Source organism: Hylaeus volcanicus, chromosome 5, assembly GCF_026283585.1.
Source record: "Hylaeus volcanicus isolate JK05 chromosome 5, UHH_iyHylVolc1.0_haploid, whole genome shotgun sequence".
Taxonomy (NCBI): Eukaryota; Metazoa; Arthropoda; class Insecta; order Hymenoptera; family Colletidae; genus Hylaeus; species Hylaeus volcanicus.
This window is the reverse complement of record NC_071980.1, coordinates 8,599,792-8,625,475: the sequence shown is the minus strand read 5'-3', so window position 1 is coordinate 8,625,475 and position 25,684 is coordinate 8,599,792. Positions and strand designations below refer to the sequence as shown.

The window sequence follows — 25,684 nt, the reverse complement described above, 5'->3', positions numbered from 1 at the left end:
CGTGAATACTTTCGACGGATTTATTTGTGATATATAATGCTTATTAGCGGGTCTTTCTGCGATCTGCTCGATTAACATTTTGGCGAAAAGATTGAATCGACGGAAGCCGGACTTGTGTCAAAGGAAACTTGGTAGGAAAACCGAGGGTAGATACTCGTATATTACAGGGCTGAAGCCAAGACCCTACGGTATTATTAATTCAATCTTCCTTTGGTATCAACATCTTGTGGTTAAATTTGAAGCATATGCTCCTGACCCTCCTAGTGGAGTGCAAGATTTTGATGATGACAACGGCTGGGGGACGTTATCTTCCATCTTTTGAACGCAGAATTCATTTCGGTCGTACGTAGCCCTTCCTGCCTCGTCATCTACGTCAAACTTAACTCGAATATAATTCTCCGCAAACTGCGAGACTCAAGATTGGCGGAAACTATAGAATAATCGTAGAACGATAAGTAGTTTAAAGAAAAGAAATTTCCCGAAAGAACCAGAGAAAGTAAAACGAACCCAGCAGACGTTACGGAGGAAACGCCTTTCTCCCGATAAAAGGTCCCACGACAACCGCTTTTTCTTCCTTGAAAGATAGTATCGATAACTCTCAGGGAAGCTGCGAGGAGTAACTCGAACGAAGCAACCTCGGCAGCGAAAGCATCGCGCACGTTCGAAAGGGAAATACCGTTGACGAAGAATGGCGTGCATGTGCGCGCATTACGGTTCCACGGAGCATCAACAGGCGTATCGAGGCGCCTTTTCCTTTTACCCCGACTATTTGCGTCTGGGACGAGTCCTTTTTTTCGCCCATCGATACGCGGAGTACACTCGCGCGCGCACACGCAGGAAACAGGGGGCTGGATCGAAAGCAAGCCCCGTGACGTATAGTTAATCCGGGATAAAGGTGGTACATAGAGGTGCACCGACACGATACGCGAGCACCGAAGATGCGACTGATGCATGGACGCATATCCCCGGGTTTATAGACTTACACGGGACCGAACCATGGAATCCATCTCGTTCGTCCGATCGAGAAACGCGACCATGGCCGCTAGATCGAAGCTAACGGGAATGCCGGATGCATTACATTAATTAAATTCTCTTTCCCCCGGCTATATCACAGATATTCGTAATGACGTTGCGTCACGTCGCGTCGACAAAGTACACCAACGGCTCGCAATTTTCATTGTCCTGTTCAAACTGGATTCGAGCTGTCCTGAAACCCATTACCGATATTACTAAGGATCGCGAATTCGCTAGTATCCCGATGAAGACCTAATTATTAGCCCTTTAACCCTTTGCACTGTGCGCCATCTCGTTGAAAAATGTGTGCCAACAGGAATCACATTACGTTAAATGGTCGAAACGAGGATGTTCGGAGCACTTTCGCGAATAAGAAAAAAGGAACAAGGACAAATGTGTAGCCCTCGGAGATTTGTGGCCCGGACAACGATATTTATTTTGGGCCGACGAGTCATCTGTAAACATAAAATAACCAGCTGCATCGCGTGCAGCATACGGCTCTATTGCACGCGCTCCGACTTCAATTTCCTTTGAGTCGAGCACGTCCGTAGGGAATTTGTCAAAATGAAATATTCAAATACCTGTGGATATTAAAATATCCCCGCTCAACCCCCGAGTGTATCCCGAATGGAGATAGAAAACGCGTTACAGCGGGGATTAATCCATTAACGTTATGCTCCAGTTGCTGCGTTACAATGTATTTTTTTTTACGATACGCGAGAGGCAACATTATCGTCCATTTTCCTCAAATTAAAACAGAAAATCACTACTTGCATACGTGGACTTTCATTTAACCGACATAGAAAGAGGAATTCACGAAAATGGAACATTCAGAAATGCTGCGTTGGGTGAATATTAACGTCCGATGTATGCATATACTTCGTTGAATACAGAGTGTATTTGGTTCGAAAGTTCGTAGGCTTGTAACGATCGCTAAACGAAATAAAATATCATTGGTCAACGTGTGCAGGTCTGTAAATGAATCTTCCCCAAATAAACAGCGATTCTCTGTTCCGATATTGTGATTAATTAGTCATCTATTCGTTTGGTCATTGATCAATGCCGATCAACGAGCCAAATAATTAAATTGAGTAAATATTCATAGATTAAAACAATACATTAATATAACTCTCTGTTTTCCTACGGTAAACGATAAATATGTCTGGATACATTAATCAAAATCTGCGTTGATTAAACATTTTGTATTCGGCTTAGCGATTACTACAAGCATGTAAAGTTATATGTCATCCTTTAAACATACCCTACACATACATACATTAACTTAACAATACGATTGTTAGATCCATCGTATATAAAAAAATAAATTGTCTACCTTCCTATACGGTAGAGAGACATCGATGATTTTCACGCTACACGCTATATTTTATAAATGGGAATGTGCGTGAGAGAACTACCATAGACGTAACTGTATTCGACGATGTGTTAATACCTGTGGCAATGAACTGCAATAAATGCTATTTTGCATAAAATCATCATTACATTATTCAATTATCTATACCTGTGCACGATTATTCACTGTATCCTATTTGCGTCGATAATTGTACTACACATTTTTAAATACTACGTATCCGTCGTGGAATATATTTACGATTATCGAGAGACAATAAATTAAGATTAAATTATTGCTATGGCTTCGCCAAATTCTTCTATCATGGCACGGTGCTATGCATACTGGGACAACAATTATGTTTACCAGAATCAAACGAAGCTGATTCGACTATTAACCGATACATTTGCTCGCACGATGCAGCAATACTGTATAAATACCTGAGTATAACATGTTTTCTCTTAACGGGAAGCATCATACGGAGGCTGACTCATCAGTACATACAAGTTCAGACGACAAATAACACGAACACATCAACGATGAGCAACCAGCGATACGGAATAATTAAATGCGTGAAAAACTTGTCGATGGTGAATAAAAGTTGCTCTACAGCCGCAAAATGTGGTATTCTTTGAAATCGTACATGACCTCCTACATCTCCTTAAACAGATATGTCTACTAGGGTAGACCATAAGTTACCTTGATTTATTCTTCCGTCATTACCTTTTACAATATTTCTTAATTTATGTTTGAATTTTCAATAGAAAAGAAATCAAGAAAGTTTATGGACCACCCTAATGTACGACAAGCGAAAAACGATTAAGAAACGCGTGAGTCGATTTTATGGAATGTTGATGAGGATCGAACTACATCGATTTCCAACGGGACGCAACAGGGCAAGAAAGAAGAAAGTCTCGCGCGTTGAGCTCCTTTTGCTTCCAAAAGTTTCGCGCGTTTCAAGCTTTTTGGGGTCCAACGATACTTGCTTCGGAAACTTTTAAGAAGCTTCCCGTTCCTTCTTTCCGTTTCCCCCTCTTGCATTGGATCGAACGCGTCGCGGTGCATCGCGCATCTCGCCATGCTTAAGGCTCCTGCGTGCCTTGATTTGGCTGCGGCTTGCCGATGTTCTCCGCCTCGCACACGGTGTCCGGAAGTTTCGTTCCCAATGTTTCCGGGAATATCAGAGACAGAAGTCCCGCGGACAGGCCCATACATCCGAAAAGAATAAGCGGCAGCTCGGGCATGATTTGTGCCTGCGCATCAAAGAACCCGTGTAAACGCGGAAAAACGTGCAAGGGCCATGCATCTTCCGTGCACGGGACTCGCAATTTCAAGCTGATTTAAACGCTTCGATTTAAACTCGTGTCTTTCATCGGAAACAGGTAAACAATAGTTTGATTCGTTGATAAAATTAATTTTAATTGATTAAAAAGAAATTATTATTGGTCGAAATGTTAGGTACCGGAAATCCTCGAAAAGGAAAAAATAAAGTTCGATTAAAATTGAAAATATACATAGACAAGAATGATAATTCTGGTGCATGTGAAGATTAAGGATTATTGTCACATGTTCTAGATAACGCGTAATGTCTTATGAAATGGACTATCGAAAACGGACAACTGGAGTCCGAGCACAAAATTGTTAATATTTAAAATACCACGTCCCCGAGCAACAAGTAGTGGCTGCTCCTATTGGCACACTACAATGTACACTGTTCCGGTATCAGACTTACCAAAAGTGGAGTTTGCGGGGACAATATTGACCCCATGCGGCCGGTCATGCTACAAATTCCAAGGAGAGAGTGTCTCATGTTTGTGGGGAACAGCTCCGCCGTGTAAATGTAAACCGTGGAAAAGGACATTGTGATGCACCACTTTCCTCCCATGTACAGAATCAAAGGTAAAAACGTCCAAGAACCTGAACAGAGAAACAATTATTTAGCCTTACTCAACCTGTTATGAGTGTTTAAAATTGAAGTAGACAACTACGTCACCTGTTGGCACGAATTGTATCGCCAGACAGAATGCACCGCTCAACAAGAACGTCGACGATAAGGTGATCTTACGGCCCACGTAATCGGTCATGAACCAGGTTAAGAAGTAGGCCGGTATCTCGACGATAGCGACCAATATAAAATTAGCGTATTTGTCGCCGGCAAAGGCCACCGAGTTCAAAGACAGTCCGTAATACACGAATGTGTTCGTCAACCAGCAAAACGAACAGGCCATCAACCGCGTCATCATCACCGAGCTGCTCAAGACTTGTAGGATTGGGCTCTTCTTCTCCCCTGCTAGCTCCTCTGCCTGAAAGACAATGCGAAAATTATTGTTCCGCCCCGTGTTCGTAGTTTTTGTTAAGAAATAATTTCGTAGAATTATACCTTGTCGGTCTTGATCGCGTTCAATTCCTTAAACTTCTTGATCGATTCCTCGGAGACTTGAAGCCCGTTGATGCGCGCCATTTTGCGATAAATCACCTCCACCTGTTCGTGTTTTCCATTCGCCAAAAGCCACCTTGAAAATGGCACACTCTTATGTTCGTCGTTTTAATTTTTGGTTCGGTTCTAATTGTTATTTCAAACGGGAACACGACTAGCATAGGACATCAACGTAAGAAATTCGCGATCGAACGAGCAACATTCTAATATTAAGCGGTCCGATCGCGGATGATTTCGATTGCAGTCGCGTTAATTAGAATGGTGGATCCAATCAACGGGGTACGGTGACGTCAAAGGGCCAGTTAATTGGCCGGATGTCGCGGTAACAACGATGACTTCGCTGGTCGTTAAGGGGATCGCTTCGAGATCGTTAACGAGGCCCCATGGGCAACGCTAGTGAAATAGTCACCGACGGAAATTACCTGACCGATTCCGGGATCAGAAAGGGCATCAAGATGGCGAGCAACGCCGGTCCATACACCATTCGGAGGACTAGACGCCACGATCTCATCCACATCGCGATCAATCCCAACAACATCTCGCCGACCGCGAACATGCAGCAGATGATGGTGCTCGCTAAAACTCTGCCCTTCACTCCTACCATTTCCATTCCTGTGGGTGAAAAGAATTGTTGCATTCCGATTATGTAGTATCGCGTCCCCCCCATGCTCAAGAATAAGGAGTCAAACGAGAACTGGAATCGTAGGGTGCGAGATTGGTCGAGAATTACCGAGTTGAATTATATTCGAACCACCCCCGCTGCAATTATAAAGGATGTAGAGCATATAGTAGTTACGAGGTACACTGTTGGTTACGTGTTTTTCGATATCGAAATGCCGGCAGTTGCCTGGCGCTTCGAGGCACGTGAAACATGTCCGTTATTTATATCAGCATTATTCACGTCAAATATCTTCCCTTACTTTGCCTCGTTATTGACTCACCTAAAATAAATCCAGCACTGTAGATACCGGCCGCGACAGTCGCATCGATAAATTCGAACGCGAGAAACATCCAATAATTCACAGAGAAGGAATGTATGAGGCCGCTGATTCCGCTCAGGAACGTGGTGAGCGTCAAAATCGTACGTCTTCCGTATCTGGAAATAACGGGATGAATAAGCAGGCCGCGTGGGCTTTATTGGCATACCGCGTTTTTATTGTTCCGTCTCCCCCACACGCGACAAACGTTGTTGCGGTTCATTGTACCCAGTCGCGACGAATGCAGCCAATGGGACGTTTGAAAATTTGAAATCGCTGTTTAAATCGCCATAAAAATTCTATTCGTTAGTAAACAAACTTGCCCCCATAATTTCAAAACAATGTGACGAATGTGACAAAACGAATAATCGTCCCTGTACGTTATGTATTCTCGCGAGAAACAGTCGTAAAGTTTACTTTGGTCGTTTTTTTTTTCTCGGTTCGACTAGTTTCGGTCACAAAATTTAAAGAATTACTTCACTTCGATAGGTCTCTGTTTCATCCCTATGTCGATCGAACGTCATTAGCCATCGGATCCCAGACCAGGAATCCCATTTCCTGGACTCTGATCCGACCCAACCGAGACTAATTAGGACTCCGGTCCATTCTAGCGATTATTTCTCACCTGTCGGATACGTATCCGGCGAAGATCAGCCCAACGAATTGACCGACATTATTTATCGTGCCCACCAACGTGAGCTTCCATCGATTGGCATCACAAGTGAGACCCCACTGTAACCGACGAAACGGAGAAAGATCGTTAATCACCGAATCAGCGAACTCATAGGTCAGTGGTTTTTAACCTTTCTAAGCTCGTGGCACAGTTTAAAAGAAGATTAGTTGTTTCGAAATCACAAAAAGGATTCTTCGTAAAGTATGCAAATGTTTCAACTATATATCGTTTGAATATTCTTTGGGAAAACATAGTAAAGAACAAACATCTTTCAGTCTATTTATTAATCAATTTATGATACCATGACAGACGGTCCTGTGTCGCGACAAAGTGGTTAAGAATTACTGTTGCGGATCGATCTTACCTCGCTGAGTATCGTGTTCTCCGTTGGATCGTAAACCCAGGAATCGCATTGGCGAGTCTCGTTGCCGAACGAAAGATTCGTGCACTCGCCAGAATGATTCTTGACAACGTAGCGGGTGCATTTGGACATTTCTGAGATATCGGGAACAGAATCGACGGCCCATGGCGTGTCAAATGTCGTATTGGCAGGATCTTCGCATTCTGACACCAAACACCTACGAACAAAAGAGTGTACGTTGGTAAATCTGAAATTTCCTCGGCAGAACAGCCTGGATAATCCGCACAAAAAACGTGTTACTACGCTTTATCGACGTGATAACGAAGAGAACAAAAAAAATTACAAGATATTCGCTAATTTGTTTAATTACCTACCAGACGACGCATTTCAAGAATCAATCAGAATGCATATATACATAAATTAGATTACACGTTGTTACAAAGGAAGGGGTTAATCGATCGCGTAATTGCTAGATTGCATCATTCGAAACCAGATCAACTTGGATCGCGATCGCGAAAAGATATCACCGTTCTTAGGTCGCCGTTCGTCGTCGTTAATCGCCGTGTATTATTCAGGTTCGTGTTTCTTCCTGCGAGGATCGTAATGACTCTTGTAAACATCGTGTTCGGACATCGTCGAACAAACAAGCGGATGTTGTCAAGAGATTACCAACAGTACACGAATCAAATGTGGTTCTACGAAAACATAAAACGTACCTGTATTTAACTCCGCCGGCGGTAAACACGTAAGCAAGCGTGAATCCTGCTGACAAAAACAGAGGCAAGCTGATTATCGCAAACGTGATCATCTGATAATAACCGAAACGATCCACATCCTTCCCGCTTGGTTCTCTCTTTTCCCCTGAAAAAACATAGATTTTTGACGATGGACGACAAATAAATTCCTATCGAGAGCTAATCCTGCTGATCGTACAAAAATAAAGAGGCAGGAAAGGTAAAAATAAAATGTGAAGTCAGACCGATCGTAAAACTCTTAATCCAGTCATCGGATACTCCTGTGAAAACTGAAGCTGATCGCTAACACGCGATATTTCATCCACTCGAGAAAGAAAAGAAAACTCTCGACTTCGGTGTTCGAGTGCACGTAATCGTGATCGATAATTCCCTCTTAAATCATGTGTCGGTTTTACGACCGGCTATTCGTCAGGTAATTACACCGACGGACAGCTACTTCCCGCGACCGTTTTCGTTGGAACGAAGGTTGTTTCGAGAACTCTTACGTCGCTAGTTTTGCCCGACTTTTTCTACAGTAACCATGTTTATTCGAGTAACCATGTACACAATGAACAGCTAGTCTAATGTGTGTCAATTTTCGCCGTTCTGTAATCCCTTGCAGGGAACCAGTATCGAGGGGATACCTCGTGGTCTCGAGCGGACAGTTGATTTCGATCCAACTATAGAACACGACCCCAATTGCTTTATCTAGCATTCTTAACGAACCATCGTCAGCGAACAACAAGAGGTTGCCCTTCTTTCGCAAAAGAGGAGCACCTCGGAAGAAAAAAGACCTCGAGGGACTAAAAATTCGCGTATCTCACTTTAGTCCACGGTTCATACGTCGCCAGTTGAAGAATACGAGAGCGGCGCGACCGGTAATTAATTCAAATTACGATTAATCAACAAGAAGACGGTATCGCGTTTAAACAAATCGTCCCAGTTTAACGTTCCCGACGCAGGATTATTCATGTTAATTCAAGGGTTATGCCTCCTTCATTCCCATGAGAACAAAACATTATCTTTAAAAATTTGTTACAACAGTGTTATACGCTGGAACGAAATGAATTTTGACTATGAGTATAATTTGCAATAATCTGTAAAATAAAAATGTTCGCACAATCCAGTAACTAGGACATCGTACGTAAAATTTACGGTAAAAAATTGGAAGCACTTATTTCGATATATCACAGTATATTATTTTTTAAGATTAAAATTATCTAAACTAAAACTATTATTTTGTAAAATTTCTCATCTGCTGTTATCCTTACAAATAATTCATGATACAGATACGATGTACTTATAAAAAATGAATACCTTGTTTCCCATCCTTTGTTTTGGGCGCCGACGGCGTGTCGTCCTGCGAGCAAAAGAGCCTCATGCTATCCTCCTCCTCGCCTCTCAAGCTGCGAACACACACACACACACACACATAGATTCAAGAATTTTGTCGCGTCGCAAACGACCCTTCCGAGTTGCCGTGTCGCGCAGGTCAAATCGCCGGTTCAACCGTCGCGGATAGCTCGCGGGAAACAGCGCAGCTGCTCGCGAGCATTACGCATTGCAGCGATATCGGACGTTTACACCGAGTGACCGGCAAAAAAAATATTACGGAACCGCCCACAGACGTGACGACTTTCACGCGGATCGTAATTCGGTCGGAATCGAAGAAAGTCAGCCAAACGGAATAGCTAATCGCCGACGCGGTGGGCAGCGAGTGGCGATAATGAACGCGCCGGTCGCGTCCCACGCACGAGTGCACCTCGATCGCGGTCAACTGCTCGCAACGAATTCTGATTTTCCACTGTGACCGCGCGATCGACCGTCGTCGATCGAGACGAGGACAAGGACAAACTCCCAGCGACGGCATCGCACGAGCACTGTGACGAAATCTGCCAACGTAGTATACAAAAAATTGAAGAATGTTCGCGCAAATTTGTTTTCATTATTCGTACTTAAAACTTATGACCATAATTTTGTCCTTCAACGTGACTTTTCTAATAATATCTTATTTGAATACCTACTTCGTTTCTATCGACTAAACGAGACACGCGTTGGCTTTCCCTGTCATGCTGGTAGGCTGGTGCCACATTATTTGCCGTACATTCAAAGTTTATTATTCGGCAAACACTTCCCTCATCGAAATTGAAACCCATCGTCTCTGACATTCAACCTACAGTAGCCAATGAAGAATTTTTCATGATTTTCCGACCAACCTCTCTCGAATTTCTTTGACCAGCTTCATCGAGAAATACAAAAAGTCCGAGGGAACTTGAAATTTTAATATCCAGAGAATTACCACGACGAATTCTCATCCAGGAAGCGCGATTCGATTGTTTTCAGTCAGACTCCGGAGTCCAAGAGTCGCGGATGAGGATGGCCATCCGGTCTCGTCGACATCGTTAGCCTTCCACTTCGAGTGCCACTGACTTTGTAATAGGAAATCACGTTTTCGAAACTGTTGCGCGTGTCGAGGATCGATCCTTATTATGCAGTTCGTACATGTATCGCCAATTCCAAGGTTCCTCACGGCTCATTTAGCATTTCAAGGCGGAGATGAATCGTCGGTGCCCTTCGATGCGAGATAAATACCGGCAGAAGCTGGCGGTGGAAAATGAGCGCGCCGAGGGACTCGGCCGTCGTCGTAAATCCTGGTTTTATTATTATTTATCGCTGTTGCTAGCGAGGTTTCCGTTTTTGTCGAGGATAGATGGATAGATAAATGGCGGTCGTTAGCGTCGGTACGTGAAAGATCCGAAGTCACACCGGACCAGGCGGCGCGGCGGTTACCGCTAGGGAACTACGCTGACTCTCGTCTTGTTAGTCCGTTGCTAATTCGTCGAAATAACTCCGGCTGTGACGATTCTTCGTGACAATTATTCCGTTCCGTTCAAACGCGCGCACGTAATATGATAATTCGCGGAGATATGAAACCCTGATCGTCGCACGTTCGCGTGCTGAGTGTTGTCAAAGTCTACAAATTCCACAAATGATGAAACGCGAACAGTGACGGACCCCGAAATTTAGCAGGAACGGGGGTCCAACTAAAATTTAACGGACTCGAATACGTCGCGATACTTTCCGACACTTCGCGAAACTTTATTCAAGGGAATTCCTCGATTTATAATTTTAAAAATGCCTTCCGGAGGATTTTGTTCTTGGCGTGCAATTCCTTTGGGTAATCGCGTCAGGTCGCAAATTAACATACATTAACGTTAATACGATCCGTCCGTCGAGATATCCTAATTTCTTAATGACAGTATCCCATTACCTCAAACAGCATCACCTGATCGTCTCGCCATTCATCCTTCGTTCACCTTTGTTGAGAGCAAGTTCAAGCTAAGGATTCAATTATCGTCGATGACGGATCAATGTCGATACTAGTTTCAATTGTAATGTACGAAGTGCAACGAGATTACTCCGCGAACGATCGTAACCGAATGGTTGCCCGCCTTGAACGCGGCCCAGTTAAGTGACCAATTGCTACGCTTCTATCTAATCGTCGTCCTTCTTAATTTATCACACAATTCCGCAGAGACCATGATCAACTGGTTGACAATATATCGATGCTATGACGCTATGGCGTAGTTTAGATAAGCAAAACAGTTGGAACGGACACAATAGCCAAACCATTGATCGGCTAATCGGCACCTACCCCGCAATTTCTAGCTGACACCGGAAGACTAGTTAAACTAATCTTAGTCGCGACAACAGAGAAAATATGAACCATTTCCAAAAATTTTCTTTTCTTTCTATCGTATTTATGGAGATCCTGTGTTAGGACAAATTAAGTATTCAATTTTGAAACGCGGTTCATCTTTCGCTGCAAAGTTGTTTAACCTCTTCAGGCCTTTGGCCACATATGTGGACGTTTAGTCTTTTATAATTATAATTACTGTCGATAATAAAAAGAATAAAATTTGATAATAACAAAAAAAAAATCGTCCTGAAGAGATTGAACACCAACGACGCTGGTATAAGTGATGTTCCCTCTACATTTCATTCAAAAGATATAGAATTCTATAAATTTGATCGACCATCGCCACGTTGGTATCAATCATCCGAGAGAAGATTTCTCGAGATTTTCACGAGTAATCGGAGTCGTACCTCGAAGAAAACTGCACTCAAGGGATCACTTCGATCAGTGACCGCCTCGAACGGACTCACGCGTGAACAGGTGTCCAGTCCGCGTTTATTCTTTCGCGAATCGTCAACGTCATCTCCCTCCTTTGCTTGTGTGCCAATTTGTTAATTTCTAAAGGTGAGTTCACTGTCCACGAAAACTATCGCCGTTCGACGAGTATGTACCGCACGACTCATTGCCGTCGGCAACCTGTCGTCACGTTGCTGCAGCAACTGTCTTTAAAGGTAAACGTATGCCAACTCTGCTGTCTCTTGTGACCGTAGAGAAGGTGGGGGAAGCAAAATAGTCGGTGGTGGAAGGGTCGGTCATTCTTAAATTGTGATTCTTCCCGGCCGCGAGCCACTCGCTCGGTCAGCAGCAGCGCGAGCTATTGCATCGTACGTGTATATCCTAGACCTAACGATTCTTAACAATTCCCAAAAACTACTTGAGAAACATCTCGTGACTAACGGTAGAACAACTTTGCATAATAGCAAACACGAATGCGCACGTATTACCACCGATCTGCGTGTTATTAACAGTTCCGTAAATCATTCTAACGTTGTACAGCCTACAGATTATAAAAAATTATAGGAAGTTAACGTCTTAATGATAGCAGGTTTCAATAACAGCACATTTCCGTTTAAAAATTGCACACCATCGGTGTGAAGCAAATGGAAATGAAAATAACGCTTGGTAACTTTGGTGAAAAAATTTAAAATCTCGTCGTAATATCCATAATCCGAGTACGCGGGCAACGGGATTAACGAAACAAAATATTACCGAAGCATATTTCACAATTTCCACGGTATTGGATTTTTACTAAAATTTGAACGTAACCGTGTAATTTTTTAAACGACTTAATGGTTGATCGTATCGGAGCATTGCTCAATTCTTCCACGAGTATTAATTAACCGCCGTTACATATGTATGTTTTTATTGCGTCAAATATCTTTTTACGATGGCATTTCTGACGTTGTAGAGTACACGGCGCTCGCGATCCTTCTGGAAACTCCAACGTATCGTGTAAATTATGTATCCGGTAGAAATAGTGCAGAAATACTTTAAATTCTTCGGTGTCACCACCGTATTGTTTATTGCGATACTTTTATTGCAGACGTCAGACATTCCCTTTACACTTATTTCTATTACTCGATCATGGAAATACTTTTTTTTTTAAATCCGCGAAACGGATTATTCCGTGACCCATAGATAAAGTGTCAACGTTCGCTGTATCTTGAATTGCCCTGACGGGATATCATGTCTGAAAAATTTAATACAGACCAAATCAACGTCTTGTTGACAAGATATTACTCCAATAAAAATGCAGCATTGCATGCGACGCTCTAAAAATACTGTTGTACGCTCGCGCGCGATCCCACGAGTTAAACGGCCTCGCACCAAGCCTATGTTTACCATTGCGAAAGAACCACATTAAATGTACCAAATTTGTAAAAGTAAAATAATGACAATCGTTTATGTAAAGCAGAAATTAAAGATCGATAGAGTCGTTAAAATAATTAATAACAAAAATACTTCCAATCGATACAATTAAATGCATCGTATGACGCACAATGAGTCATCAAATATCGCAGAACATTTAAAAAATAAGAAATTTATACCGTACTTTCTCAATTAAAGGAAATTAAAACTATCGTATTGGCTTGTCATATATCGTGAAAATTGAATTACGATAAGAATGAGTAACTAATAGCAAAACATTTAGATACTACGTACTAACTTATTTACTACATTTGCACCGAGCGAGTAGAAAGCACACAAGCGTGTACCATTTCCTACGAAATGCATTTGATAACGCCATATAGGCCACATAAGACGAATGAACACTGTACAGCTGTACGTTATACATGCTTTACACGTATTTTGTCTTGTTCGATCCTACGGAAACAGGGAAAAATCGAATAAAACTGGTTTACACCAGCTTATACCAGAAGCAACAGCTTAGTTACAACTATCATGCTGTGGTTTATTGTCACACCGTGCATATAGATATAGATATTCGGTTGATTAATATGTCAAAATCGGTATCGGGCGTTCGATACCTCAACGAAAGCAACAAATCAGCTCAGTATCTGATTTCGTTTCCATTCGTTGTTGGCATTCGATTTTCCACCGTGTTTTACTAATTCACCAGCGAACGTTGGCGATCGCAATAAATAATACAACGAACGGGAGAAAAAGTCCTTGTAAATTCAAACTACACGCATTTTTTTCTCCGTCGAACGTCTTAGACGACTCTTATGTCTTCGAGCGAGGCACAATGCTCTTGCGTTCCAATCAGACAGGTGATATTTGTCGTTCTGATTGCATCATCCTTATCGATGCTCCGATATGAACAATTGATTGCATGTTTGCGAGGAAAAGTGGAACAAAAAGAATAAGACGGAACTTTGTTTTTCTCCAGATTCCGAGACAAGTTTCTCGCCCTATAACGAACAGATAATCGCTTTATGTAAATATCACAATAGAAATGGGATAACTAATAAACATACAACGCTTCGCATCTCATTAAAAAAACTAGGTTTGTTGAATATATACTCCATTTTTTTTATTAATTACATCGAAATAAACTATTCGCGAATCTTATATGATTTACAATGTCGCTCGTAATCGGAACCACGACTGGAAGCAAACAAAATATTTCCCGTTTGCGTTACAGCACGGCATTATTCAAATATTTTTAATTGACCGCGGAGAGCGATAATAGAAAATAAATATCGAAGAGAACAATGTTTGTCGTAGAACGCCGATAATAAGAAGAACGTAAGGAGGTCGGTAATTGTTCGCTGTACAAATATTTACGCTGTGCTCCGATCCGTTAAATTAAATAATATTCACGAAGCTGAGAAAAAACAAAACAACGAAAACGGTGAGAAGACTGGAATAGACGACAATGGACATTATCGTTACCGTTGAATGGAAGCTGCGTTCATTATGCGAAACAACACAGTACGTTTGCGCGATGATAAACGTGTTTGTTCAAGACTTACGCGAAACTCGTCGACCAATCGAGCAATTCTCTGCGGTGACGATCTCCTATCGAAGGAAACGCAAAATCTTTTTCAGAGCAAATAAGCCTATCTCGAACCGAGGTCTCCGTGGAAGATTTACTCTGTGACAATAGAGGGATGTTGGTCAGCTTTGAAGAAACACGGTTGCGTTAACCCTCGATCAGTGAAGCGAACTTGGAACGACCCACATTTCGATATCAAAGGGACAACCAAAATACAAAGCGAATAACAAAATAATTTAACGCTTTGAAGAAGAATTCGTTGTTTGGTAACGAATCTGTTTCGACACTAATTAGATCGAAAAACACTGTGAGATTTCCTTAACCGATTGATGCAGTCTACATTCACGCATGTTAATGAAATTTGAACGTGTTCGATCACCGTTTAGTCATCCTGTCCGTTCGGAAATTTCGGCCGACTAAAAATAAGTATGTACTCGTTCATTCATGTGGTTCTATTGCTCGGTGAAGCATCGCTAATAAGTAAATGTTTCCTTTACTCTTGATATTTGTATCGTTCCCCAGAATCATTCGTAAACACGACCAACTAATTGCCTCGAGTACATCACACTTCTCGGTCCAACTGATCCATGAATCACTGGCCAGTACACAGATCACGCTCGCAGTGGTTCATAGTTTCGATAAAGAAGAACAAAGCCGATAACGATGTTGCAGAACTTTCGCGATGCCAGTTTAGGATCTATGTAGCTTCTAAAACCCCACTTCAGAGTGAGTTTCATTTATAAGGATACGAAGTCATATAATTTAACTATAACACCTAAATACAAGTCTTGCATTCGTTCGTTCTTTACATTCATTTAATTCTTGCATTACGATACTTTTCATTTGCTTAGATATATCTCTTCATAATTCTCTGGCATGCCTAATGGGGATGTCAATAATTGTTGAGGCTCACTACTCCCCCGTATAGCTCGGGTACCTCGGGATTGCTTAACCCGTACTGTAGCTACAATCATAGCTACAGCCCCTGAGGGCAAACCTACTTCTGAATATAATTCCAAGATGAAAAGTAAAATGTGGCACCGTCAATGTCGGTAACTCACTACCCCCTCGTCAATTATTTTCAAAAATGTAATAGCGTCAATGATGGTCGTAGCACATTTGATGATAAATCACTCCCTTTTGTATAGAAAAGACAAAAATAGGCCAGCCTACCACAAAGGATTAAGAAAACCCAGTCAAAAAGAAAAACAAAGACCGGGAAGTTGAATTTTTTACCGATAGCTGTGTTTACCTACTGCTGTATTCGCTAACAGCTGCGAAAGTAAAAGAGAACCGCTACGCAAACGGGTGTGTCAATCACCGTGATCTAAACGCTCCCGTAAATAGGAGTTACGTTTTGCAAACATTTCGAAGGACGGTTTAAAGTGACACTAACAATTACCAGTGCAAATTAGTTAGCGAAACGTAATGATAGACAAGGTGAACCTTAGTTTGTCCCGGCTACCTAACTCAGACTCGCAAGGTCCTTTTCGGACCGTGTTCGACGCTCAAACTCGTGAAAACTCGCGAAAAGGTTCGTAAAAGAAACATGCGAATCACGCGAGAGAATAATAAATTCGCGGCAGCCTCGCGGGACGTGACTAACTTATACGCATCAGGACAAAGCCTTACTAAAAACTCACGTACGCCTTTGGTACTTTGTAATTAATTTGCCGTTTGCAATTTCAAGTAAGAAATTTAGTCTGTTGCGATATACTGGTAGAGCGAACCGAATTTCATCGACGTATCTTTTTATGATGTTTTCTTCAAAAATTTCCATTATAAGGTCAGCTGTTACATGCGATAACGATGATCCCATAGATATACAAATTTATGCTGAAGCTGGTAAAAAAACAACTGTTATTAAATTTGAACAGGTTGCATTTGAAATGTTTTCAATTAGATTAATTATTTATGGTAGCAATAACGTTGTACGTTCTGTGTATTCTTCGCATTCGGTTAATCATTGATAACTGGTTAAACGAATCAGTGGACGTGTTTCACGTCTCGCAAAGCTTATCAGTTAAAAGTGATTTGTCAAACAGCCGAACTCGTTCGCTAAATTTCACGAGTCGCTTGACCTTTATGTTTGTTTTATTTTTTTTTGTACAATAGCAAGTTTCGTCGAGATTTAGGAACTAGTCCTCGTTACGCGGACGTTATAATTCCCGTGTATGTATAGTTTCACGCGCAGGGAGCGTGAGACGCTCGACACGGAAGGGTAAACGAGTAAACGCCGGGAAATACAACGCGTTCGTCTGAATTACTTACATTTTAGACCCCATTCTGGACCCCATGACACGTCGCCACGCAGGAAACTCGTCGAATGCACTCTCTCCGCAGATGAGAGGCGAGCTTTCCGTTAAAGCGGAAAAAGTGTTCCTCTTTGCGCGCGACGTGGTGGCCGCGGATCCCGTCGTAGCCACCTCTCGACTTTACGCCCGTCGGGGGGCACTCTCCTCTGTCCTATATTCACAGCTCGCGGAGCTTCAGAGACACTCAAAACTTTGTCGGTGCTTAGTCACACGAACTGCAGAAGTTTGTACCCGCCGCTAAGTAGGAGGAGGACTGATGGTTCGGGCGGCCGTCGTGACGACGAATAGGCTGGGGGAGAAGACGAGGCCATCGTGACCAACACGGCCGTTGCTTTTCCGACGGTCTCTTATCTGGATCATTGTAAAAATTCGGTCAGTAACTGGGCCGCCGGGGTACGGAGACGATCTACGCGGCTGATTGGGCATTCCTACCACCGCGCGAGGATGTTTTATGCCTGCAACGCTCAGACTCCTTCAATTGTCTGCAGAACATGTATCCGCCAAGGTATCACCGATCATGGCCATCATCTTTTCTCATCGACTCGTTTGAAAGCCGAGGTGACCAATAGTTTATTCGAATAATAAATAACGAAAAGGGACACCGCACGACTATTTGTTTCTAACGATTGGTAAAATAGTCATTCGGATAGTGTCTTATTCGCTCAGGGTAAAATATAGCTTTGGTGTGTTAATTAGCCTGTAGAAACACATATAAAACGATAGAAGAAAAAGTGAGTACCTCTCAGGTATACCATAAAAATCTCAACGATGACTTTCTTACTATAACGATGTGATAGAAATAGGGAAAAAATTATTGTTAGAAATAAAGGTACTTAAAATTATAGTTAATTAATTCCTTATACATACACCACTAGATATAATATATGATGAGCACCTAACCATAGGGGTTGAAAATTATTATATCGACCATGAAACTACGCTATTGCGGAGTACGATCGTCGTTTAATGAAATTAAACAGATTGTTCGCTTCGAATTCACATGTATGGTTTTTGCCGCCACTGCACCGTTTCAATTTTTCACATACGTACGCACGACTCGTGTATTGGCATGCGTTTGTTCCGCAGCGTTCTGCTAGATGGCATTAGATGGCATGTCGATAGCACAGTAGATTCGTCGTATTTCCGTGACTCGCAAACGCCAAATCTGGCGACACTGATTGTATTACACTTCAATGGCGTTGGTTAATTTTTGAAAATACAATTGCGAGTCCAACGATTCCGTTTGATTTTCAATGAAACTATCGGACACGTAGTGTCGTATCGATTCTTTCGCCAATATTTACTTCGCTATGCCTTGACGAAAAACGTGCCGCTCCCGAATTCGCCGCGTTTATTTCATAAACAAGTTGTCTTCCGTTTGACAGGACTTGTCTAAACAACAGTGCCAATAAGCGTCTAATGATGTCTGCTACTGAAACCACGGTTATTTTTGCCAAGTTGGAAGCTCTGAAAGACATCAAGTATATACTCGAGTTTATATTCTCAACACTCTTTCGTGAATTCGATAGAATTTTATAAAAATCTGTAAATTGTAAAACAGCTTTGCATACTGCTAATATTGTACATTTCACGATATGTGTATGTAGTTTTTCATCGAATAAATAGCTTTCTTCTTTCTACCAGGTCGAAGACTGTTCAATTGGAGAAAATGAAACAGAGGATTTTACAAGAAGTAGAACAGACCGAACAAGAAGAGAAATGTTTAATAGAATACAAACAGGAAATGGATCTTCTTATGCAAGAAAAAATGGCACATGTCGAAGAATTGCGTCAAATACACGCAGATATTAATGCGGTATAATATGTGATTATTGTAATGTCATCTTTAAAGTAAACTGAACGTGTAATCATTTATGTAACAATTTCAGATGGAAGCTGTCATTAAACAAGCAGAGGAAGCTAGGAACAAAGCAAGGGAGACTGCAAAATTAATTCATAATAACGACTATCAACCCTTGAAGCATGACATTGATCGTATGCGCAGAGAATTCCTAGGACTAGAAAGGTTACCAGAATTGTATGAAACTGAATCAGATCTCATTTCACCAGAGTAAGTATACTGTAATAATCTATCTTGTTTCTTGTTGCTTGTTTTTTTAATAATTATCTTTGGTTAAAATTAATGAAACTATGAATATAACTTTTATCGCGTAGATGGTTTGTTCGCAGCTATTTTGACCGTCCAATGCAGAAGGCAGAATGGAGGGTGGAAGTACGGGGTGAAGATTTATTACCTCCACTTGCCTTACACCATCCTGGTCATCCAGGTAGTTCTACACCTTTCCTTGCCCCTCAACCCCTTCAAGGTCCAAGTAAACCAGAACCAAGACCATTACCCCCAGCACCAGGTCCACCTGCTCCAACATTCAGGTACCACTGGTATAACTCAATTTTATATTACATTTTTATATAACAAAGCATGCAAATACTAATTTTATTTCATAGTAACATATAAGTCATAAAATTAATTGCATTATAATGTACTTAATATGATAAGAATTTTATTGATAAAAATAATAATACATACAGTAATACATGAATATATAATGGCATACTACTCTTTCTATGTTTTGTTTCTTTGCTTTCAGGCAACAACCGCCTCCTATGAAGTCATGTTTATCCTGTCATCAACAAATTCATAGGAACGCACCAATTTGTCCCCTTTGTAAAGCTAAATCGCGATCACGCAATCCCAAAAAGCCAAAGAAGAAAGACTAATTGTAACTGTAAGTGTAATTTATATGAAATATCAACATTTCTGTCATTTATTTCTAAGAATCCATGTTAATGTTTTTTTAAAACTTATAATCATTCTACAATCTCGTAATTACATAAGAACATACATTACTGCAGATCTTTATATTTATAATATTTTTTTCAGTTCGTAGCTTTTCTCATGAAACTTTATTTAATCCTTTTTTACGATAATTATATATCAACTCTGTATGTAGACCAATAAAATAAGAATTAATTAAGTAATTCTCATTTTTAATGAGAAATATTAATAAAACTGTGTATGTTTTATAAATCCTCTTTGAATGAACTTCAAAAACTAACATTTATTATTTAAAGTAATTACTAAAATATATTTAATGTTTAAAATAAATACTTTTATAGATTTATTCTTATAAAAGCAGAGTAGTCATCTAAAATTCTATTTTTTTTACATCTCCACGTTTTTCTTTATTTTATTCCCAATCCTCATCATACATAATATTTCATGATGTAACTTCTTTAAAAGATATATACATATATATTTGAAAAAGGATATTTCATTAACAATACTTTGTAAAGTAAAAGTTGTATAAGATCTTTGATCGTGGTAAGTACATTAAAAAAGTTCAATTGTTTGGTAGAAAACATTTGAAATTACTAATTTGATTAACCTTTTATTTTAATATTTAATGTTAATATATTTATCTAAATATCAGTCTTTATTATTAACATTAGTATTTTTATAAATTCAAAGGATGTGACAACATTTTGAATGATTTAATTCATTGTAAATGAATAGTTCAAAATTGTTTGTACTACCATATTATTGTTTGTCTTAAGTCATTTGTTATATACTTTAACACTATATCCTGAATTCATAATACGAATCTAATTTTTTTCTTTTTAAACAATAAATTTTCTGATGTCGATTCTTCTTTAAGATTTCAATACAAAAATAGATTAACAGTAAAACTGCACGAATTTGTATCTATAGAAATTTATCTACCTTTACTTAAAAGCTACATCATCCTAATTGTATTCTTTCATTATTTGTACGTATATTTCTTTACAGTCTGTTTATATGTTTATACATGTAAAATCTGAGTAAGAAATCTGTAAATATTCACAAAAAATATACTTGCATTTGATGTAATATCATCGTTGCATTTGTAACCAGTTCCTAATAACAGTCGTATATGTTGATACATTTAAAATAATATAATATAAAATTGTATTTCGAAGCGATTATTGCTGAACATCGTCACATTCTGCGATTTCATTATTTTTTTGTGCGTCATTTGACTCTTGAGCATTATTAGATTTAAAATGAACCAAAGGAATTTCAACATCATGTTTTTCTTCATCTTTTGAAACAATTGCTTTAGGAGGGACTAGACGCTTGTTCACAATTTGTAGCCACAACATACACACTACTAACATTGCGCCAGTAATACCAAAAGTATAGTATGTTCCAAAACGTGAATATATTACACTAACAAATACTGGACCTAAGCCACGAGATGCACATCCAGCACCTGTCATGAAACCCATCCACACACCTTGTGGCCGCGGTCCTAACACCTTGCTAAAGATAGTTTGTATTAAAGTAACACCTAGCGGATAGCCTATGGTGGTAAAACCATATCCAATAAAAAATTGTGTGACTGTGAGTTGGGGAGTATATAAACACCACTCTTGAGTACTGGGACATCCTAATATTTCTGTAGCATTAGTATCTTTTGTACCATTACTAAACACTATAAAATATAATAAAAGTTTGTGTAGAAAAATATAAAATTCGGAAAATCTTTTAAAAATAAATTAAATTCTTAACTATACATTAGCTAACAAGTTTAAATGACATATATAATACAAACAAAATAAATACGTTTCTGTACTCACATTTCACATAGGCAATTTGTGGAGGATCAGGGCCCCATGGGATGCACAGTATTCTTCCAATAATCATAAAAAAGAAACCACCCCACAGCATCACCTTACGTTCGTTGAACCTAATAATAATTAAATGATAAACAGAAAAAAGTCAGTTTTTGCTGTATATTTCTATAAAATATAGTAACCTTTTACATAAAGGCTCGATCATAACGAATGTAATACAAGAAACAATAGCACCAATACTCATCAATAAACCCATATAATATAAAGATTCTTTCTTTGACCAAGCAAACTGATCCATAGTTAAAGAAGTACCAAGCCTAAAAGAAGTTAAAAAAGGTGAAGAGTGATAAACAAAGAGGAAAGTATATCAATGAAATTATTATACTAACGTTTCAAGGAGAACGAAATTAAATACCAAGACAAAAAAAGCACAAATTAATGTCAAAGATGCTACGTAATCGGGTTTTACAGACTTCAACGTTTCTTCTTCTGTAGTTGATACATAGAACGTTTAATGGATCCATTAAAATTGATTTATTTATATTGATATTACTTAACATTGAACATTTTACCTGTTGCTTTTCCTTCATTTTGCATAGCTTCACGTAAAGCAATCCTATGTTCCTTGAAATTCCATGGAAGAAACAAAACAAAATTAAGAACTCCCATTATAACATTTATCCAACCAGTCATACTATACATATTAACAGGTAAATTCAGAAAATAAAAACCATTCTCTCCAAGAGGTGTAACTGCTGCTTGTAATCCGGGACCTACAACAAACCCCAGTACCTAAACAAATTTAAAATATATTATATAATCATATTTTACTTATGGAATTAAGCAAGGAGAAAATACTAAACTACATTACCTGAGCAAGAGATACCATAGAAACTGCATGTGTTCTTTCTTCAACTTTAGTAGCTGCAGAAAGGTATGACCGTGCCACTGCAATATTTGCTAAAAATAAATCATTGGTATATTATTGGAACGAAAATTAGTATTATACCGGTTGTATTATAATAGTATTCATCATAATTCAAAATTAAGTAAAATATTAACCAGAACTAACTCCAACCAAGAATCTGGCAGCAATCATGAAAATTTTTTGATCGCCTGGTAAAATTTCAAGAATACTATATAATCCTGATGCAAATGTAAAAAGGGCTAATGTTGTTAACAAAGGTAATCTTATTGATCCTCTCTTATCTCCCCACCATCCTACTAGAGGAGAAAATAACATTTGTGCCAAGGGATTAGCTGCAACTACATATCCCATAAATTCTTTGCCTGCTTTGCTATCCAACTGCAATTTTAATATATTGTTACATATTTATAATCTACTCTTGTTATACTCTTATTATGCTTACTTTGTCAAGATATGGCCATACTCCTGTGAGTATAATACTAAATCCAAGAGACATCAAAAACATAGTAAAGTAAATTGCATAGATACTCCTCCATCGTTGTTTTCTCTCAGCAACAGTTTCTAAGTCGTCATCCACAGGAACAATGGATCTAAAAAATAGGATATAACTGTTTTAACACTTCAAGTTAAGTATTTCTGAATACACATTTTTATGTCAGTATTAAAATGGTAATACTCTGTTTCTATAGATCCACTGTTTGAAGGAAAGAAAAAAAAAATATTTCTTAATATATCAATTTTTTTTAAATGTTACCTTTTACTAAATAATTTCCTGTACCAATCCATTGAAGATTATGATATAAAATTGATATAAATTAATCGACTATAGTTTTTTCATATAATTACAAATCTGGAAAGAAAAAGTAAAATGTAGTTTGTTAAGCAAAAAAAATAATAAAAATAGGTTTTAAATATATGTATATCTTATTGTATAATTTACTCTATATTAGAAGAATTGTTATTTCATGACAAATAAGTAAGCACATTTAAGAGTATCTTCAATGGCTTTAAATATATCTTTCCTTTATTTTTGCCTGATAAGAGAAAGATACACATTACTATACATGAATTTATCCCAACAAAAAAACTAACAAATAGTTTAAATTCTTCTATCTATAGAACAATCATGTAAGTGGTATTTATAATTTCAAATATTTTTTAGACTTTGTTAACTTTATGTTAATAGTTTCATATATCGTTAAAAATAAAGTAATGTACATCACAAGAAAAACAGAAATTCAGACCAGATCACTTATTTTTTCCACTAAATGAATATCCTACATAAATATTTCTATAGCCAAAAACTTTCAACAACTTATGGGTAATCACCTCCAATGCACTATTTATAAACTTTATCAGCAAAGCAGCATTTTACATATGATAAATTCCTTTAAAAATTCGCGCAAATGCGTGTCATCTGAGTAAATATATCACAGCTGGATGAAATACACCACTATTGATTTAAAAACACTTGATCTTTGTAGCACTAAAAGTCTTTACTGAATCTATTTTAATAGACCCTCGCGTATTTAATTCGTACTGGCAAATATAAAACACGAGTTAAATTAACAAATAACTAGATGTATATAGAACCAATGACTGACGTGAACTGTAATCTCGAAGTGTATACTTTTTAATTCACTCGCATGCATCAGCACACATGTATCAATCGTGCTTTGAACGTGTTTGTTACATTGACAGACATTCTTTGTTCAAATCAAAGTACACTTACTTGACCATTTAACTCATAAAATGTTCAGCATTAATCGATTATGTGTAATCACACCTGACAAAGATAAAAGGGACACGTGTTTCAGGTATGAATTGTAACTACTGATTATCTTGTTTGGTGAACACATTTCGTGCACATGTACCGTTTGTATTATTAACGAGTTATATTTATACTTGCTGCCGTTATAAAAATCCAACTTATTCTTGTGCATATCTATCGTTTAAGTGCTCGGTCGTTCTTATTTTTGCAAAATACGCGTAAACAATTTGTGACTCTATGTACGTGTAATTTAACAAAAAAAAATTTTATTAAAATCACCAATCACAGTTATCGAATTACTTGAAAATTGATAAAAATGTTTGTTCTTTTGCAACTCGGCATTTAAAACCATCGATAATGGAGTAAACTTTATCAAAAAATTTGAATTTAATGTAATGTAAATGGAAAGGATCGTCATAAAGTCAATCTATATATATGTATAGGAATTAAATAGAATATTTTTTCTTTGCCTTTATATCATCTTCCTTCTTTTAAACTTTATAAGTAAACTGTGAATATAATAAATAGAAATAAATGTACAATCCAATATTATTAAAAACCTGTTTGTGTAATCTTTATTTTACAATCTTTTCTTATATACCAGTCTATGTACAAGGAAAAATAAATGTTAATATGGTTAATAATATGGTCTATAATTATGGTGAGAGTAATGTTTATCAGAATGTCGGTCGTGTTTATTGCCTCTGTCATTCCATCTGTCCCAAGCATTATTGCGCCTCCCATGACCATGATTCTGACGCATCCATTCATATTGAGATCTACGTGGTTTGTTATACCAAGGATCCACAATTGGTGGCTTCTTTAATTCCATACTTTTAATTTTCATAAATGCACTATCCTTTTCTGAATAACGATCTTTGAATTCATTTTCACATTCTTCCAGAAATTTTTTTTGTTCGTCTGTCATATTTGTACTTCCCATGTTTTCTCAGTTCCTATGTAGATAGCAGTAACAACATACAACTGTAACATATGATAAGTCCTAAATCAATGAAACGTATCACTTAAAATGTATAACTTCTGAAGAAACAACTCAATAAGAATAAAATCTACTTAAAAGAATCTGTTTAACAGTTAACTAGTGTGGACCATAAATTAATATAATAGTTACAAACATCTGATTATTGTTTTTATTTATGAAAAAGAAATATAATAATTTATTTATTAACCGTTTGAGTGTCGCAATAATAAATACGAAGGATCAAGTAAACGCCACAATGAGCACTGCGCAGGAGACCCAGCAAAACTCGGAGTTGACTTCAGCGACAGTTGCGGAAAAAGTAGGAAGCACTGGAACAAGGATAGATAGCTCA

At 38.6% G+C, this 25,684-nt stretch overlaps 3 protein-coding genes across 13 annotated transcripts; 1 reads left to right on the top strand and 2 right to left on the bottom strand.

The window, feature by feature from the left end:
• Positions 1-1,863: 1,863 nt before the first annotated feature.
• LOC128877079 (organic cation transporter protein-like) lies at positions 1,864-17,430 on the bottom strand. 4 transcript variants are annotated; one of them, XM_054124053.1, is made up of 11 exons: positions 16,973-17,430; positions 8,862-8,950; positions 7,527-7,671; positions 6,814-7,027; positions 6,402-6,508; positions 5,741-5,895; positions 5,222-5,411; positions 4,743-4,875; positions 4,356-4,665; positions 4,095-4,279; positions 1,864-3,615 (listed from the first exon to the last, which is right to left on the bottom strand). In XM_054124053.1, exons 1-11 carry the CDS (start codon positions 16,996-16,998, stop codon positions 3,445-3,447), a joined length of 1,725 nt encoding a protein of 574 aa, XP_053980028.1. In that variant the 5' UTR covers positions 16,999-17,430; the 3' UTR covers positions 1,864-3,444. The 4 variants fall into 4 exon arrangements, with proteins under 4 accessions (XP_053980028.1, XP_053980030.1, XP_053980032.1 ...); XM_054124055.1 differs by lacking the exon at positions 16,973-17,430 and adding an exon at positions 11,652-11,887; XM_054124057.1 differs by lacking the exon at positions 16,973-17,430 and adding an exon at positions 10,816-10,996.
• A 704-nt stretch (positions 17,431-18,134) lies between these two features.
• LOC128877081 (zinc finger C4H2 domain-containing protein) lies at positions 18,135-19,889 on the top strand. 4 transcript variants are annotated; one of them, XM_054124065.1, is made up of 5 exons: positions 18,135-18,497; positions 18,661-18,832; positions 18,906-19,087; positions 19,207-19,416; positions 19,626-19,889. In XM_054124065.1, the coding sequence occupies exons 1-5, from the start codon at positions 18,436-18,438 to the stop codon at positions 19,753-19,755; spliced, it is 756 nt and encodes a 251-aa protein (XP_053980040.1). In that variant the 5' UTR covers positions 18,135-18,435; the 3' UTR covers positions 19,756-19,889. The 4 variants fall into 4 exon arrangements, with proteins under 4 accessions (XP_053980040.1, XP_053980038.1, XP_053980039.1 ...); XM_054124063.1 differs by having other exon boundaries at positions 18,137-18,497; positions 19,192-19,416; XM_054124064.1 differs by having other exon boundaries at positions 18,142-18,497; positions 19,192-19,407.
• Positions 19,890-20,039: 150 nt separating this feature from the next.
• On the bottom strand, positions 20,040-24,983 carry LOC128877080 (major facilitator superfamily domain-containing protein 8). 5 transcript variants are annotated; one of them, XM_054124059.1, is made up of 10 exons: positions 23,824-24,983; positions 23,334-23,429; positions 23,022-23,169; positions 22,714-22,957; positions 22,523-22,611; positions 22,224-22,443; positions 22,041-22,140; positions 21,834-21,968; positions 21,655-21,764; positions 20,040-21,509 (listed from the first exon to the last, which is right to left on the bottom strand). In XM_054124059.1, the coding sequence occupies exons 2-10, from the start codon at positions 23,363-23,365 to the stop codon at positions 20,998-21,000; spliced, it is 1,590 nt and encodes a 529-aa protein (XP_053980034.1). In that variant the 5' UTR covers positions 23,366-23,429; positions 23,824-24,983; the 3' UTR covers positions 20,040-20,997. The 5 variants fall into 5 exon arrangements, with proteins under 5 accessions (XP_053980034.1, XP_053980033.1, XP_053980035.1 ...); XM_054124058.1 differs by having other exon boundaries at positions 23,909-24,983; XM_054124060.1 differs by having other exon boundaries at positions 24,312-24,983.
• Positions 24,984-25,684: the final 701 nt, after the last annotated feature.